We start from the raw sequence: 17,648 nt of genomic DNA, 5'->3' as shown, positions 1-17,648 counted from the left end.
AAAATAAGGAGTGTTACTATCTATCACCCCTTAACATAATTTCGTCATCGGAATTTAAACTAATTTAGTCAAAATAGATTTAAGTTACACAAACTATTTTAAAAAATAATAATAATGCTTAACCTCTGTAACGAATTAAAACAACTCGATTACAAATTTAATCAATCCAAGCGCGGGTCGGGTCCTCACAGTGTGTCGAATGTTGGCTCCGACACCTTGAGTTATCAACAATATCTAGCTATCAATGTTGCCCTTGAAAAATAAAACCATGGTGGATTATTGAAACCAATATGAGAGAAAGGGAGAAGGTTCAAAACCATAAAAGAAAGAATTTACAAAATATTGGGTAAGATCTTCAACTGCTTACCTTCAAAATATTGTTCTTGACCAGATGAAGCTTATGGAGCGCAGTATTTATGTTCATTCGGTCTTTTGGGGACTCTGTAGAGCATGTCAATCCTATTTTGATGAGGGAGATCAGATTTTCCATCATTTTGCTACCATCTGTCTCCTCGGTTAAGAGTATAGGGTCTACAATCTCTCTCACTCGTTGAGGCAAGGCAATTCTTGCAAAGTTATGAAGATTAAGGTCTGCCCCAAATATTGTCAGTGGGTCTCTTCCTTGTTATCATCTCCAACAACAAGATCCCATAACTATAAACATCTCCACTGGTTGACATCTCGCTTCCGAGACCATACTCTGCAATTCAAAAAATTCAAACTTTAACACCAGGGGATTCCTTTTTTCGGATAACATAAGTGATACAAATTAAAGAAAGAGAAAACTTGATTTCAACAAACCATATGAGTTCGTAATATTAGCTAGTACCATTACTCTAATGTGTGTAGGTTACTCCCGTCATTCTTTATGTGTTTGTCACTATTTTCTATTCCAAAGTTATCCTTCAACTACTCATTTTACAGTCACCATTCACGAAACAATACCAAATTCAATATTTTGAATGGCATGGACAGATCACATGCAACCCATCTAATATTTTCGTGGTGCCTAACTAACTAACCCTTGTGCTGAAATTTGGTGAGTTGATATTATGAGAGGCAGAATTAAAGAAGAAAACGGATAAAAAAGTTTGTTCAATTCTTACCTGGAGCTGCATATCCAATGGTTCCCCTTATTGCAGTTGAACTACTAGTACTTGGAGTGGTGAGCTCTGCCCGAAATCTAGCTAGACCGAAATCTCCAACATGCGCAACCATGTCACCATCAAGAAGGATATTACTCGGCTTTAAATCACAGTGAATAATTGGCCTTTTGCATTGGTGATGAAGATAATCGAGTGCACAAGCCACGTCACTCTTTGTAGAAGATCAAGTCCCACGAACTCACATTCTCCATTATTTTCTTCTGGAATAGGATGCAACCATTTATCTAGACTTCCATTCGGCATGAACTCATAAACAAGAGCTTTAAATTCATTACCATGAAAATCCATGCTAGAACAAGAAGTTATGATCGACACCAGATTTCGGTGTCGAATATTCCTTAAAACTTCACATTCTGCCATGAAACTCTTGATAGCGCCACAAGTTTGAAGGTCAAATACTTTGACCGCAACGACCAACTCCCCGTTTTGTTCAATAACACCTTTATACACACAACCGAAACTACCAACACCAAGCAAATTCGTCGAAGAGAAACCTTCAGTTGCTTTGAGAAGTTCTCCATAAGAGACTTTCAAGAATGGATCTTTTAACAATGAAACTGCATGTTTGGTCGTCCTTTTCTTCTTAAATAAATATATGATGAAAGAAGACACTACGGTTACTCCAATGAGTACCGAAGCTGCCGTGATTGCTAACGTCTTCGAAAGAGATATCTCATTTCTTGTTTTTTTCGTGGTGCATTGAGGTAGTCGTAGTTCGGAAATGCCACCACAAAGCCTATAGTTTCCGGCAACTGATATTGCACTTGCATTTGTGAAAACACCAGTCATTGGGAACTCACCTTCAAAATTGTTGAAAGATAAATTGAGATTCTTCGAGGAAAGAGTTGCTAAGAATCTTGGAGTTTGACCGGATAAGTTGTTCTGAGAAAGGTCCAAATTCTGAATACCTCTCAATGATTCCATTGATGAAGGAATAGATCCCCGAAACAAATTTTGTTGCAAATACAAGTTTTCAAGGCTACTACAGCTACCAAGAGTGCTAGGAATTTCACCTGACAAAACCATTCTCGGCGATATTGATTTCTAGTAAATGATTGAGTTTTCCAACCTCTGGTGGCAAGGATCCAGACAAACAGTTGCGAGAAAGATCTAATGCAATTGATAAAGAGGAGACCATCAAAAGTTGTCTTGGTATGCTCCCATTAAGGTTATTTTCATAAAGTCTTAGCAATAACAAATTCCGACAGTAGCCAAGACTCGCGGGTATGGCTCCCTCTAGTTTGTTTTTCCCCAAGTAAAGTTCAATCAGCAATGACAAGTTTCCAATAGACTTTGGAATTTCACCTGAGATAGTGTTTTGTGAAAAAGATATTCTTCGTGCCTTATGAAGATAACCTATACTAAAAGGAATTGAGCCTGTGAATAGGTTATTTCCCAGAAGTAAGGTTTGCAGATTTACAAGGTTTCCTATTGTTGAAGGAATTGATCCATACAATTGATTTCCACCTAGTGACAACCAATATAGAGAGGTTGATAAATTGCCCACAGAGTCTGGTAGTACCCCTCCGAATTGGTTATTGGCCAAAAGTAATTTTCTCAAAGCGCTACAATTGGTAAAAGAACTAAGAAAGGCTAGCCCATCAGATCCCCTAGTTTCAAAATTGTTCCCTTCTAGATGTATCCAACGGAGATTTTGCATGTTTCCAAAGTCAATGCTTACTTTTCCACTTAATCTGTTCATTTGCAATTCGAGCCTTACCAACTGCGAACAGTTGGATATTGAAAGCGGAATCAAACCATTAAATTGGTTGGCGTATAGCTGAAGGTCCTCAAGGTGAGGGAACATGAAACCGAATGTCGGTGGAAGACTACCCTGAAGTCGATTATATTGAACTGAGAACACAACAAGCAACGATAGGTTGTATATGGAAGGAGGGATGGTACCTGAAATTTGAGTTTCACCCAATTGAAGAAAGTTTAGGTTTCTCAATTGACCCAAAGCATTCAGGATACTTCCTCTGAAAGGATTGTCAAAGGCAGAAAAGCATGTCAGAGAACTAAGATTTCCAATCGACGGAGGAACTCCTCCCGTCAAATTGTTCTCAGAAACTATGAGGTATATGAGTCTCGGCATTGAGTAAGCGAGTTCTTTCAAGAACTCTCTAACTAGCTTATTTCTGCGGACATTAAGGTACATTAGATTTGAGCAATGAGATAGGCTTGTTGGAATTGTACCTTCGAAACCGTTAAAGCTCAAATTCAGATTCTGTAACCTAAAAGGATTACCGAGCTCAGTTGGAATTTTACCAATAAAAGTGTTGTTAGAAAGTCTTAGCTCTTGGAGAAAGCTGAGGTTTCCAATATAAAGAGTCAAAGAACCCGTTAGACCTTTGGAAGTGAGGTCTATAATGGTGACTCGTTTGAGTCGGCAACTGTATGTACATGTGACACCTTGCCAGCGACAGAAATGGAGAGATTCATTCCATGAGCTCAAGGCATGTTGATATTCTGGGTATATATTTGACTTGAAGGCCAATAATGCATGAAAATCAGTCTCGTTGCCAGCAACATTAATATTGTTCGCAAGACTAAGAGATGATGTTGTTGTGTCAAGGGCAAGGGCTTTGATTTGAAGCAATGGTGGGATGAGAGAGAGAAATAAGGCTACGAGATGAATTGAGACAGCTTTGGTTTCTAGACTCATCTTCATGTTTGGTTCGACGACGAGCTCCCAACTATATATGGAACATGAAGGTCCAAGCTAGTACAACCACATGATATGTAAATATCTCTTCTAATTGTCTTGTGTTTTGCCAACTTACACTTGATTTTGCTTGTCTCATCAGTGCAAGTCTTTATTAGTACAAGTCTATATATGGAATTATCCACGTAAAATTTGATTTAAAAAATACCATAAAACACTTCTGGAGTACTTTTGGAGGGTTCCAACCTAAAATCAATTGATAAATTTATTCTATTTTTTGTCTTTATTAGTGTGGTAGATTTCTTGGAGGGTTCAAACCTAAAATGAATTGGCTATAGGTAGAGTAACCTCTATAATATATTAACCAAGCTTGGGTGATTTAGATGAGCGATGTGAAATTAAAGTCTATTACTCCCTCTAACGTGTAGCTCAGATGGGCGTGGAGATATGAATTTGGGAGACGAGGAGATTTGACTTGGGAGACGTAGATACCATGTTTGATTTTTTGAAGGGTTCCAACCTAAAACCAATTGGCCACGTGGTGGTATGAATTGGGGAGATGAGGAGATTTGACTCGGGCGACGTAGATACCATGTTCAATTGAGTTCCAACCTAAAACCAATTGGCCAAGTGGTGGTACGAACTGGGAAGGCGAGGAGATTTGACTTAGGAAACGACGACTCGACCAAGTGACGTGAGGCCATCCAAGAGCCATAAGATCTAGGCCTAGTGGGCTACCTGCTTTCCAGAGGGAGGCCTAAGCATTACCACCGTCCGCCAGACACTCACGATATACTATGTCAAACTCCTTCTCACTTTTGCTTGCCTAGTTCACGAACTTCTTTTTAACGTTGCTCAGCATGTCTTTAACGCTTGTGCTTGTGTGCTCTCCCACCCCAGCTTCTTCCGCTCCGGCATCTCTTAAATTCCTGGTTTTCGGTCTTGGCTTCCTGGCTCCTCGTTTTTTTCTTGGTTTCTTCTAGTTTTCTTCCTGGTTTTGGCTCCTAACTTGTTTTTTTTTTTTTTTTTTTTCAAACTCAACTTGGTAGACCTACTTGAGTTTGAGGGAGATGTTCACATAATGTTAAAAAATATTATGGTACCATGTTTTCTATGTTTTAATATAATATATTTGTTTAGGGTACGTTATTACTCATGTTTCCTAGATAGTACTCTAGGTTTCCTTTGTTATGCATAAATACTTCCTTTATTAGTTTATGTTTCTTGGTTATCAAGTCTTGTAGCCTATATAAAAGCATATTAGATAGGTTTATGGTTTATACACATCAATAATAGCAAGTTTCATATCAATTCACTTTTCTTAACATGGTGAAACTTTTATATATAATTTTTCCAATAAAAAACAAGAAGTAGAGTGCATTTATTTATAATAATAAAAAAAAAAGTGTTATACCATTTCCTTGGCAAAAATACATTCTCACAACCTGTACCAAGCACTTTCATAATTTAGAAACACAATCCAGAACCCAGGTCCATAATCCAGCCAAACACCCCTGAGGGTTACTTCCAATAATTAGGCTATGCCTTTGTCCTTCCCAGCTAACTTTCCCTGTGGACTCGAATGATTGACTTCCAATAATTTCCGACTTTACTCACTTTTGGATTTCCCCTTTACTCCAAATCCCACCTTTACTTTAACAAAGCTGGCTTTGGTTTTACTTTCCTTGACAGTGTTGCGGGACAAAATTCTGTATTTTTTTTCGACTTTTAATTTATAGTGTAAGGGGCTGTATGGAATTCGATGTTTTCTTTTAATTCTGAGATTGCAGATTTTTGAATTATGATCCGAGTAAATTATGAATATTCAAAACTGTTTGTATCATATGTGCATAATTGATTTTCCCACTAGATAAATGTTTAGGGATATAAACTGAAAAATAGGTTATGATGTGCATTTTTACCATGTTGTCAGACCCTACAAATTGCTAATAGTTACAAAGGGTGGTATGTTGACTGGTGAGAGTGAGAGAATTTGAGATGAGTTAGGGTTCAGTTTGTGTGGATGGTCGAGATTGAACAAGAAATAAACTAACGGTCTAGATTAATGTGAATTATATATATAAAATGTATGATTGGTTCGGTTCGGTCCGAGTTCAGTTCGGCTCTGTCCATTGTCGGTTCAGTTGGGTTCTGTCGGTCAGCATTTTCACAAAACCAAGACTGAACCGAAATTGGTTCAGTTTCCTTTGTCATGCATACTTCTTTTATTAGTTTAATTAATTATGTTTCTTGGTTATCAAGTCTTGTATCCTATATAAAAGCCTGTAGCCTATATAAAAGCACACTAGATAGGGTTACGGTTTATACACATCAATAATAGCAAGTTTCATATCAATTCACTTTTCGTGACATAGTGTAAGCTTGCCAAGTTGATATTCTCATATACCTCTCCAGTCGAGGCATGAGTTCTAGCCCATGGGAGGTGCGACAGGTGTCCAAGGCTATGAATAACTTCTAGACCCTTGTGAACTACTCCGTAACATACTAACAAACTTACTTCCCCGAATCCCTCTAATGCATAAAGATGACAAAAAAAAAATTACATATAATTTTTTCACTAAAAAAAAGAAGAAGTACTAGTGCATTTATCAAAAAAGTGAGTGTTATACCATTTCCCCTACAAAAATACATTCTCACAACCTATACCAAGCACTTTCATAATTCAGAAACACGAATGATTTTTAGTGCCGAGCGGGTATATCCCACGTGGTACTCGTTCGGCACATCCGAGCCGTCCGATACACTTTTGGACGGCTCGGATTGAAACCCTCTCTCTCCTCTCACCCCAACACTTTCTCTCTCTCAAAATCTGTGCCATTCAAACACGTAATGAACAGCTCGGACAAATTCAAGTAGTGCTTTGTACAGCACTGGAATGCAGCGGCTTCACGTGTCTCTTGAACGTAACCCTAATTTGCCAAAGAAATCCTTATCCTGCAAAACAGACAAGGAGTGAGTGCACCTTTGCCTCTCGTGGCAAAGGCCCTCCGATGCCTTTGTTAGTATTTCGTACTAGTGATCAAACCCTAATTATCAGTAGGAAAGCAAATAGAATGCAGTGTATTGCGTACCTTTTACCTCTAGGTTTACCTCTTATTTATAGATTTGCGTATGCTTGCTGGCCAAGCATCCGTGTTGCCCTAAGATTCCTAACTCGTATAGGAATCCCAGGATATCAAGGATTCTCGTTTCCTTTATCGGTTCATTACCTTAATCCTTGTAGGACTCTTTTCCATATCAAGCCGAACATCCCATATTCGTTGGGTATCTTTCTTAGATCCTATATTCTTGGGATCTCATCCTTTAACGGAATATCAGTGATTCTGGACCCTTCGAGAATGTTCCCTCAAATAGGACTTCTCTCTCTGTTCGGCCATCTCATGGCCGAACAGACGGCCTGGACCAGTTACTTCACGTGTTACTGGTCCTAAGGAAACAATTTGAACCATATCCTTTCTAAGGAGCTCTCCTCCTGTTCGGCTCTCTCTTGCCGAACAATTTTCTATGAACAGTGGCATCTCATGTCATGTTCCTTGTATTTGGTCCTAATAACGTCTCATGTTATTGCACCGAGAATCGTACAACCTCTCTGGACCATTGACTTCTCATATCACTGGTCCACAGCGCGTTGACCCCCTTTTTTGACCGTGCTCGGGCTTATTTTGTACCTGTTCGGGAATACCTCCCTACATCCGACACACTTTTGGACGGCTCGGATTGAAACCCTCTCTCTCCTCTCACCCCAACACTTTCTCTCTCTCAAAATCTGTGCCATTCAAACACGTAATGAACAGCTCGGATGAGCAAGCGGACACCACGTTGTATCCGCTCAGCACTGAAATTTTTTCCCAGAAACACAATCGATAACCCAGGTCCATAATCCCGCCAAACATCTGTGAGGGTTTGGAGCTGATTGGGGAGGGCTATGTCTTTATCCTTCCCAGCTAACTTTCCCTGTGGACTGGAATGATTGACTTCCAATAATTTCCCACTTCACTCACTTTTGAATTCCCCCTTTACTTTAACAAAGTTGGCTTCGCTATGTCTTTATCCTTCCCAGATAATGTTAGTTCTGTTTTTTTCGACTTTTTATAGTGTAAGGGGCTGTGTGGAAGTTGATGGTTTTTTTTTTTTTTTAATTCTGAAATTGCAGATTTTTGAATTATGATCCGAGTAAATTACGAATATTCAAAACTGTTTGCATCATATGTGCATAATCGATTTTCCGACTAGATAATGTTTAGGGATATAAACTGAAGAATAGGTTATGATGTGCATTCTTACCATGTTGTCATACCCTACAAATTGCTAATAGTTACAAAGGGAAAAAACTGTTTGAATTTGCTTGGGTTTGGTACTCTTTTCCGTTGTATGCAAAAAGAGAAGGGGTTCTTCCATATCGGTGCTATGTGGGTGAATTATACCTCATCAAGTCCTTGCGCACATTGCGCACAAGCAAGTGGTGAGTCCTTGCACACAAGCAAGTGTAGAGTGAAGTAGAGTGCTGTTGGTGCCTCTCTCATACTTCCATGCACATAGACATGCATGGTTCGATTTCCGTAAGCACTTATCCCCTTCTTCAAGTCTCTTAGGATGAGATTAATTAAGTTTAACAAATGGCAAAAAAAAAAAAAAAAAAAGCCCTTGCGCACAAATGCGAATAATTATTATCCCACCAAGTCCTATCCCCACGCGCCAAAAACATACCGATGGTGTACTGACCGCCACACCGGGCCTGCTCCGGACACCGGAAGGCCGATCCGAGCTGTCCAAAAAAAAAAAATTTTAAAAAAAACGAGGGTCGTTCGCGAGAATCAACAGCATCCGATGTGTGTAGATGCTCGATCCAAACACCCCATTTTTTCATATATATATGTCCAAACACCCCATGTTTTCGTATACTTATATATACAAAAAAAATGGGGTGTTTGGATCGAGCACCTACACACATCGGATGCCGTTGATTCTTGCAAAGGGCCCTCGTTTTTTCTTTTTTATTTTTATTTTTGGACGGCTCGGATCGACCTTCCGGTGGCCGGAGCGGACCCGGCGTGGCGGTCGGTACACCGTCGGTATATTTTGATCGGTACCAATATCATTTTCCATGGTGTTGAAGTTTTCGTTCAGGTTTTTTGGTGTTTTTTGTTTTGCAGAAGTTCTTACTAAACATATATCCGTGTATCATTTTGTATTATTATTATGATCTCTTCTTTTCTTTTCTTTTTCTTATCCGGTGTTCATTACCATGTCAGATCCCTAGGGCTGCTTCATTCGCCGAAATTAGTTATTTTCTTAAGCACAAAGTATATCACTTTTACTGGATGGAACACGGTTTTTCAAAAATAAAAATGGCAAATTTTCGTAGTCGTCACTCTAATTTTACGGTTGTCTCAATTTCGTCACTCTTGTTTCAATTGCTACCAAATAAACTCTGTAGTTTGTTTTACGTTCCAAATTTGTAAAATCGTTAACACCGTAAATGAAATTAACGGAAAAGTATGATTAAAAAATTAAGTGCTTCAATTTTCAATCCGGTTGAACCAATGCAAAAATCTTATTTTTTTAATCATTTTATCCTATATGATTGTAAAGAATTTTTGGCTCTAAGGCCTTTCAACGAGCACCCGAAGACTTCTTATTTAGTTTCAGGACTCTCATAGGGTACTCCTTGAAAGGCCTTAAAGCCAAAAATTCATTATGACTATTTAAGAAAAAATGATCAGAAAAATAAGATCTTCGCACCAACTACGAACACTACCCATATGTATGAGAGTATAAGGGAGGCACCAACTGCACTAGCTCCACTTGCAGATTTGTAAAGCTTGAAATGTAGGGTTGTCTGTGGTCCAGATTGGACCGAATTGCTATGAGTCAAATCCTAATCTGCGAGTCACGATTTTTAGAAAATACAATCCGTGTCTGGACTAAAAGTCTCACGGTTCAGTTCCAATCCAATCCATGAGTCACGATTCCGTTCTAATTTTATCTACAGATTACATTCCATAAAACACTAAATTGCAAATCCAACAAAAAACAAATCAAATTATTGCCACCAAAAAAATAAACATTACAAATCTGCCATTACATCAATCAAAGTAGCAACCAACTGAAGTAAAGCACACAAGTATTATCAAGAGTTCCAGATTAGATACAGCAATGCAGCAACCACATGACTCCACTAACACAACATGCAAATTCTAGTCAAGTATTGTCCAAACATTATTTACGTATTACATTATATAAAACCTAACAAAAACTAGCCAATTAGTTTCACAAAACAAATAAATAGTATCACATCAAGATAAAATTGCTGGAAAAATAAAATCAATTGGTAAAACTTATAATTATTTACTAATATTACACAACACACACACACACACACACACACATATATATATATATATATATATATATATATATATATATATATATATATATATATATATTTTAATTATTTCACGGTCCGATTCGGTTTATCCATGGTTTCATAATGAAAATTCATGGACCGAACAGTATCTCACGGATTTTCAATTTTTAAATCCGTGTCCGAACCATTAATCTACGGATCCAATCCAAAAGTCGCGGATCGGTTCGATCCGGTCCAATTTCACAGTTCTCAATTTTTCTTGGACAGCCCTATTGAAATGCATAAGAAATGCATGATTTATCTACAGTATATTGAACCGTTATTTTGTTTTCAATTTAAATAAATTACGTCCCTCTATTTTTTTGAAATCACACACACCCTTCCTTGATTAATACTGTGTGGCATGTTAAATTACCAACGTCTCTGTAACACCTCAAAAATGAGAAGTGACCGATCGTGAACCATGAGGCTAACTCATGAGACACGCAGCCTGAATAAATCAAATTAACCGAAAATCAAATGATCACTATTTTCTTATTAATCAAATCCAAAGCCAAATGAGTCTCAATCATAAACATGGGGTACAACCATCCCATGAACCAAACAATATCCAGTGGTCCAACAATAAAAAAAAAGAATTTGTTATCTGACAATTGTTTTCAATGCGGAAGCGATTTTTAAAATAAAATTAGAATGAGACACCCTAAGGAGGTCAACCAAAATAAATCCCCGAGATGCCGCCTGAGTCCTTTCCTAACTCCCCAACTTGCCTGAAAAAGAAGTTGGAATAAATCCGTCAGTTGACGAGCTCAGTGAGTAGCAAGTATGTATATTAAATAAAGTTGAAAACGGAGATTAAAATAATTTACCATTAATCATAATTTGGCATACGAGGTGTCCAGCAAAATAATAAATTATATTCTTGGTGGTGATCACAACATTAACTCCATCAATAATGAGGAACCAGAATCAAATAGTACCATGGCCAAAATAAATCTCATCAAAATTGGATCCAATATCGAACTTAGAGTCACCAGGGTTGGCAACCCGTGGTACTTTTCCCTAAGACGATCCGGCGAAAAAAAAGCCGTTGAGCATTTGGGTTACCGGCCTAACATGGTCTTTTCCCCAATGGCCAGGGTCACCGACACGAGAAGGAATAATTTCCCTGGACTTCTGAAATAAATGTTCCCATTAATATCTACCAAGTTCTTACCAAAAAGAATATGAACAATTGATCTCAGAAAATTCATCGCATGCCGATTTATATAACAATTTATAAACAGTTTTGAGTCTCCGAATAACATTCATATAAATTTCTGAAGGAAATACTTTTAAGGAACACAGGAATCTTTTAAAAATACGTAACATACTTAACTACTCACCTGAATCCAAAAGTAATGCAACTCGAATCACACAAAACGATCATAACCTGAACAAAGAATCATTTAGCAATATTATCACTAACTGTATATCAAGTATTACCCAATGTAGGATTGGCTGCCTAAAAGAGTGTTTAACTAACCTAGACTAATTACCCAAGTCACCAAACTAGCAAATTAACCCAACACTCTAATTCCCAAGTTCAAGTTCCACGTACACATGAACCCAACTCCAAGTGCCAAAACCCACCTGTATTCCCTTCAATATGACAACTCATCCACACATGCATCAAATCTAGCCTACGGCATCAAACCCATTTAATTCCACTACTCGTATTATTTAATATTCAAAACATTTCCCAAATGTCCAATATTTTGGCAATACCCAACTGACTACCACCAATCGCCGCCGCCGGCCACATACATCGAGTAACTCACAACGCAACACAAGCTGCCACCCACCAAACAACGTAAAATAATGTCCACCCAATTAAACCTCTCCTCTATAAAACGACACCGATAAAGGAAATAGAATTGATGAAAAATAATATATATTTAATCTTACCTTAAAGAACCAAAGGGAGAAAATAGAAGCTCCAAGATCACCACGGATAACCCACGTTGCTGCGGCTTTCCCTCTCGAATGGTGTGTTCTCCAAATAAACCCTATTCCAATATACTTATAGCCTAAAACCACTAATAACCTAAGCCACGTAGCCGCTTGCAACTAATAAAGGGATTAAGCATTAATTACAATTGCGTAGCCTTAAGATTCCTTAAATTACAATAAGGCCATGAACATTTATAACATGCACATAATAAATAATTAGTACCCAAACGAACATATTAAGTGGCAACGAAACTATTTAAAATAAAGAAAATTCTTGGGTGTAACAGTCCCCTTCTCTAAATAAATCCAGTTTTTAAGATAAATATATTGTGAAATGATATTGTATCTTATTCCGATGGGCTACGGTGTTTCGGTGGCTAGGGTTCTTTGTCTTTGTTTTTTTAGGTGTTTTTGTATTTGGGCTTAGCCCTTTAGGTGTATGGTTCGTCCCAATGGGTGTTTCTGGCTTGGCCTATTTGGTGTGGACTTGTCTTAAAAGATGTTCCTTTGGTTGGCTTCTTGATAACCTCGGATTTAGGTCTCAGTTGGGCATAGGATTACAAATCGATGCCGGCTGTACTATTTATGTCTAGTTTTTTAGATTTTGTGTCAGCTTATTTTAACGAGTTCGCATTCTCTTAAAAGGCTAAGATTTTGTGTCAGCTTATTTTATGATCACGATCGGTTTCACCTGACCATCGCCCTAAAACTTGTTTGGAACCTAAAAAAAAATGGTATTTTCTTTCTTTTTATTGTTTGAAACTCAAAAAGAAAAAAAGAAAAAAAAAAAGAAGAGAGAGAGTTTCATTAATTTCATCATAAAAGGGGAAAGTTAACGAAATAGAACTTGAATTTCGTCTACACTATGCACATTTCCTCACATACTTTATACAGATAACGCATGTATGTCTAACTATCGAAAATTTATTTGGTGGTCTTGGGGCATCGCCACGTGGTACCTCAACTCTCTTATCCACCACACGCATGCCACTGGTCTGAATCCAAGGTTCCAGCTTTGGGAGTGCGGTCTCTTATGGTTTGGAGGTGCCAAGCTTATAACTTCCTACCCCTTGGATCCATCTCCAGATGCCATTTTGTTCTTTCCTAAGCAGCCATTTTAATTGCGTTACAAAACTCGAATTACAAGTAATTTCCAGTTAAGATACTTGACCAAAATAATAATAATAATAATAATGGTAACAATATGGTAAGAAAGAGACTCCTAATTAAAATCTGATGACTAAACTACAATTCCTTGTATACAAAAGAGGCAAATTCACAAGTCTGAAGCAAGTCGTCCTAAGCATTGGGCATTACCTTGTTTCATTATGTTTCATATCGGTGGATGCTAAAACATACATGCGTTATCTGATTGAATTAGCCAGAGTTCTCTGTTTCGAGTGACAATTAATTACATTACACTCAGATAAAAGGAGAAGGTTCAGCACCATAGAAGGGTGAATTAACAAATTTTTGACTAAGATTCTTGCAGTTGAAGATGAAAGCATTATTTGACATTCAGATCATCTCCATTAAACAAGTTGATTCTTGATGCATATATACATACTGCAGGGGCATGGTGGGCATTGCCAAGGCTGAGAGAAGTCGTACGTACGTAGAGGTGATGTGGTCCAACGTTGTCTAGCTATCCGTGTCGACCTAGCAAGGTAAAACCATGGAGGATTTAAGCCACACTCAGATAAAATTAAAGAGAAGGTTCAATACCATAGAAGGGCGAATTAACAAACTACTGACTATGATCTTCATTTGCTTAACTTGAAAATATTGTTCTTGACCCGATGAAGCTCCTGGAGTGCAATATTTATACTCATTCTGTCTTTAGAGGACTCTGCGGAGCATGCCAGTCCTATCTTTACAATGGGAATCAGATATTCCATTATTTATTTGCCATGTTTCTCTTCAGTTAAAAGCATGGGGTCTACAATCTCCATCACGCGTTGGGGGAAGGCAATCTTTGCAAAGTTATGGAGATTAAAGTCTACCCCGAATATTTTGTCCGTAGGTCTCCTCCTTGTTACCATCTCCAACAATAAGATCCCATAACTATAAACATCTCCACTAGTTGACATCTCACTTCCGAGACCATACTCTGCCATTAGTAAAATGCAAAATTAAAACTGAAGGATTTTTCTTTTTTTCATTTTACGGAAAAGCAAAATTGATACGAAATGAAAGAGAAAACTTGCTTAGGGTATCCACAATGCTATAATCAAAAATTGATAACCAAAAGTTGCCACATCAGCTTTTGATTATTCATTTAAGAGATTGCTAAGGTTAGCAATGTCGGTGTTTACAATGGCATAATCAAAATTGAATAACCAAAACTTGTCCAGTCATCTTTTCCAAACTACAAAAACCTAAAAATTGTTATCACTAGAAATAGAAAATAGTTTTTGAAACCTTTTTTTTAGAAAAAAACTGTTTTCTAAAAAAAAAATTAGTGAAATATTTTTTTTTCAAAAATATTGTTCGAAAAGAAAGAGAGAGGAAAGAGAAGAGAGATAGAACATTTTTGTATAATGATTGATGTATTTGATTGAGAATATGTAAGGTCTATTAAATTTGATTATTGCCACATAGCCACATTAAATAAAATAAATTAATATTTAGGACGGGTCTCTACAATTTCCCCACCTTAAGAAATTTCATCCCCAAAATTCGCCTCGTACCTCTAGAAGAAAACAAATTGGATACTTAGAACGGAATTTGGATTTCCACTCTCACATGGCTTCCTTGACTCCAAGATAATGCTACATCGATCACCTTAATAAAAGGAATGTTGTTCTCACGCAAGACTCACATTCGATTGTCTAGAATTTTCAGTTGTCGCTCTTCGCAAAAGTTGTCATCCTCAATCTCGAGTTCTAAATGTCAAGAGTGTTGAAATAAACAGTAAGCTTGATTGGGTTTGTGGAATTGGCAGCCTTTGTGGACTTTGTGGAATGGATGAGGCTCAGCCGAATTCGTGGAATTGACAGCCCACGCTTGAAGACTTGGCTCAGCCGAATTCGTGGAATTGGCAGCCCACGCTTGAAGACTTGGAAGCCTCGCATGGCTATGAACAATTGTATGAGTTCCTCTATAAAATACAGGTTGTATTGAGAGAGAAAATGTGAGTGGAGTAAGAGAATAAGAGAGTTACAGAGAGAGAAATTCCTCCTCTTTGTATGTTATTTTCAGATTGAATGAGTTCAATATATGTGAGTGTGTTTGTGCAATTCTCTTGTGAGTTTCATACATTATAAGTGTGTGATCAATACTCCTCCACCCAACAAAGTGGTATCAGAGCTCTTAGGCTAATCCCGAAAAAAAAATCTCTCTCACAAAACATACCTTCGCCCTGCTATTTTTCAAACAGACTCAAAATCAATTTTTTTTGGTGCTGCCCAGATTTTTGAGTGCGCCGAAAAAAAAGAACCATCTGTTTTTTCCACCAGAAAAACAGAAGTGATCGACACTCAGTTTTTCGATTCCATAAACTGAATCGTCTCACGCCGACGAGTTCAGTCCCGGCAAGATCGAAGCCGTCCGACTGGAGGTGAAAGCGCAGCTATTCATCTTCCACAAGTCTGGTGAACCAAGCCGAATCATTGAGACGAAGCCGGAGTGGTCACACCCGAAGCCAGACGGACAGTGTGTCTCTGTAGTTCCAGATTGAAGAAGCAATTTTTTCTTCTTTGGTTCCATCGTCAAAATCAAAGAAGAAAGGAGCAGGTGTCTTTGTTTTTTTTAAAAAAAACAAAAGATTACATTTAATTTCACCACCAGACAAGTTGTCTGATCTCATTACTCCTACCGAGCTACTTTCCATAAAAGCTGGTCCACCGAAGGTTCAATTGCAGTCTAACTCCTGTACTTTTGAAGTTATCTAGTCAAAGTTCAAAAGTTGCAAAGATTTCACTTTGACCCCAGTAAACTAGATTCCATCATTTCTAGTTTCGATGGCTAATGGAACATCCCAAGCTGTTATTCCAAAGCTCACCAAGGATAATTATGATAATTGGTCTATCCAAATGAGAGCACTGCTGGGTGCTCAAGATGTTATGGAGATGGTAGAAGAAGGTTACGATGAACCCGCCTCAAAAGAAGCTGAAACAGCTTTAAAGGAGGAACAGAAGACCACACTTCGTGCCGAGCGAAAGAAGGATTGCAAAGCCAAGTCCATCATCTATCAAGGACTTGACGAAGCCACATTCGAGATCATCGCTTCCGCCAAAACTTCCAAAGAAATTTGGGAGAAGCTGCAGAAGACCTACAGAGGTGCTGACAAAGTAAAGAGGATTCGCCTTCAAACACTACGAGGTGAATTCGAGTCTTTACGAATGAAATCCTCAGAATCTATTTCTGAGTATTATGCTCGAATTATGGTGGTTTCAAATCAAATGAGGAGAAATGGCGAAACTCTCACCGACACGAGAGTTATAGAAAAGATCTTGCGATCTTTGGATCGCAGATTCGACTTCATCGTTGTTACGTTAGAAGAACTTAAAGACGTTTCAACCATGTCTATTGAAGAGCTCGTGGGTTCGCTGCAAGCCCACGAACAGAAGTTGCACAGAGACGATGATAGAGCCCCGGAACAAGCTCTACAAATGAAGTTATCCCTCAACGAAGGAAGGTACGAGCAAGGGGGGACATCTCAGAGGGGACGAGGCTATGGTTCCCATGGAAGAGGCTCTAGAAATTCAAATTCCAGAGGCAGAGGTGGCAGAGGATTCTCCAGAGGAGGGAATCAAAATCATGCTCCAAGAGGAGGTGGTCGAGGACAACAAAATTATGCTCCAAGAGGAGGTGGACGAGGACAACAAGGTCATAATCCACGAGGAGTAGGACAAGGCAGAAGAGGCAGTTACAACAATCGTTCGAACGTTGACAAAAGTAACGTTCAGTGTTACAATTGCGAAAAGTATGGCCACTATAGCAACGAGTGTCGGGGAAGATCAGCATCAGATCAAGTTGGCGAAATAGCCAACTATGCAGACAAGGAGCCATCAGGAGGAGATTCAATGAGTCTCATGGCACACAGCCCAATCGAGCAGGATCAAGGTACATGGTTTCTTGATTCTGGAGCCAGTAATCATATGACTGGCTCAAGGCAGCTTTTTACTGAACTTGATGAAAAGGTTCAGGGAGATATTTCTTTTGGTGACCTCTCTAAAGTACCAGTTCGAGGGAGAGGTGATATTATAATCAAAAGGAAGAATGGAGATCATGCATTCATCTCTAACGTCTACTATGTTCCAGACATGAAGACTAATATTCTTAGTCTTGGACAATTCCTTGAGAAAGGCTATCAAATTAGCCTGAAGGATATGCAGCTGACAGTTGCGGATGCTCGAGGGAAGCTGATAACTCGAGTAATGATGGCGAAGAACAGGATGTTTCCGCTAACTGTTCTTCATGACACGCCAAAGTG

General features: G+C 38.4%; 2 protein-coding genes and 1 pseudogene across 2 annotated transcripts in view; all 3 read right to left on the bottom strand.

Annotated features, from left to right (window-relative positions):
• Positions 1-3,212, bottom strand: part of LOC131322976 (probable LRR receptor-like serine/threonine-protein kinase At3g47570) — a 32,897-nt pseudogene extending 29,685 nt beyond the window's left edge.
• The window catches only part of LOC131322969 (putative receptor-like protein kinase At3g47110), a 91,522-nt gene that overhangs the window by 1,933 nt on the left and 71,941 nt on the right, over positions 1-17,648 (bottom strand). The gene's annotated exons all lie outside the window — the stretch shown is intronic.
• LOC131323604 (putative receptor-like protein kinase At3g47110) lies at positions 2,211-4,546 on the bottom strand. The gene is made up of 3 exons (XM_058355457.1): positions 4,359-4,546; positions 2,302-3,862; positions 2,211-2,237 (listed from the first exon to the last, which is right to left on the bottom strand). The coding sequence occupies exons 1-3, from the start codon at positions 4,544-4,546 to the stop codon at positions 2,211-2,213; spliced, it is 1,776 nt and encodes a 591-aa protein (XP_058211440.1).

Source organism: Rhododendron vialii, chromosome 4a (assembly GCF_030253575.1).
Source record: "Rhododendron vialii isolate Sample 1 chromosome 4a, ASM3025357v1".
Lineage (NCBI taxonomy): Eukaryota > Viridiplantae > Streptophyta > Magnoliopsida > Ericales > Ericaceae > Rhododendron > Rhododendron vialii.
The sequence above is the reverse complement of the archived record's forward strand: the minus strand, read 5'-3'. Positions and strand labels throughout refer to the sequence as shown.

Coding starts and splice junctions, on each gene's coding strand:
- LOC131323604 (XM_058355457.1), bottom strand. CDS start 4,546: ATGGCTCTTGGATGGCCTCACGTCACTTGGTCGAGTCGTCGTTTCCTA. Junction 3,863..4,358: donor TACCACCACGTGGCCAATTG/GTTTTAGGTTGG, acceptor TTCCATATATAG/TTGGGAGCTCGTCGTCGAAC. Junction 2,238..2,301: donor TACCAAGACAACTTTTGATG/GTCTCCTCTTTA, acceptor CCTTGCCACCAG/AGGTTGGAAAACTCAATCAT.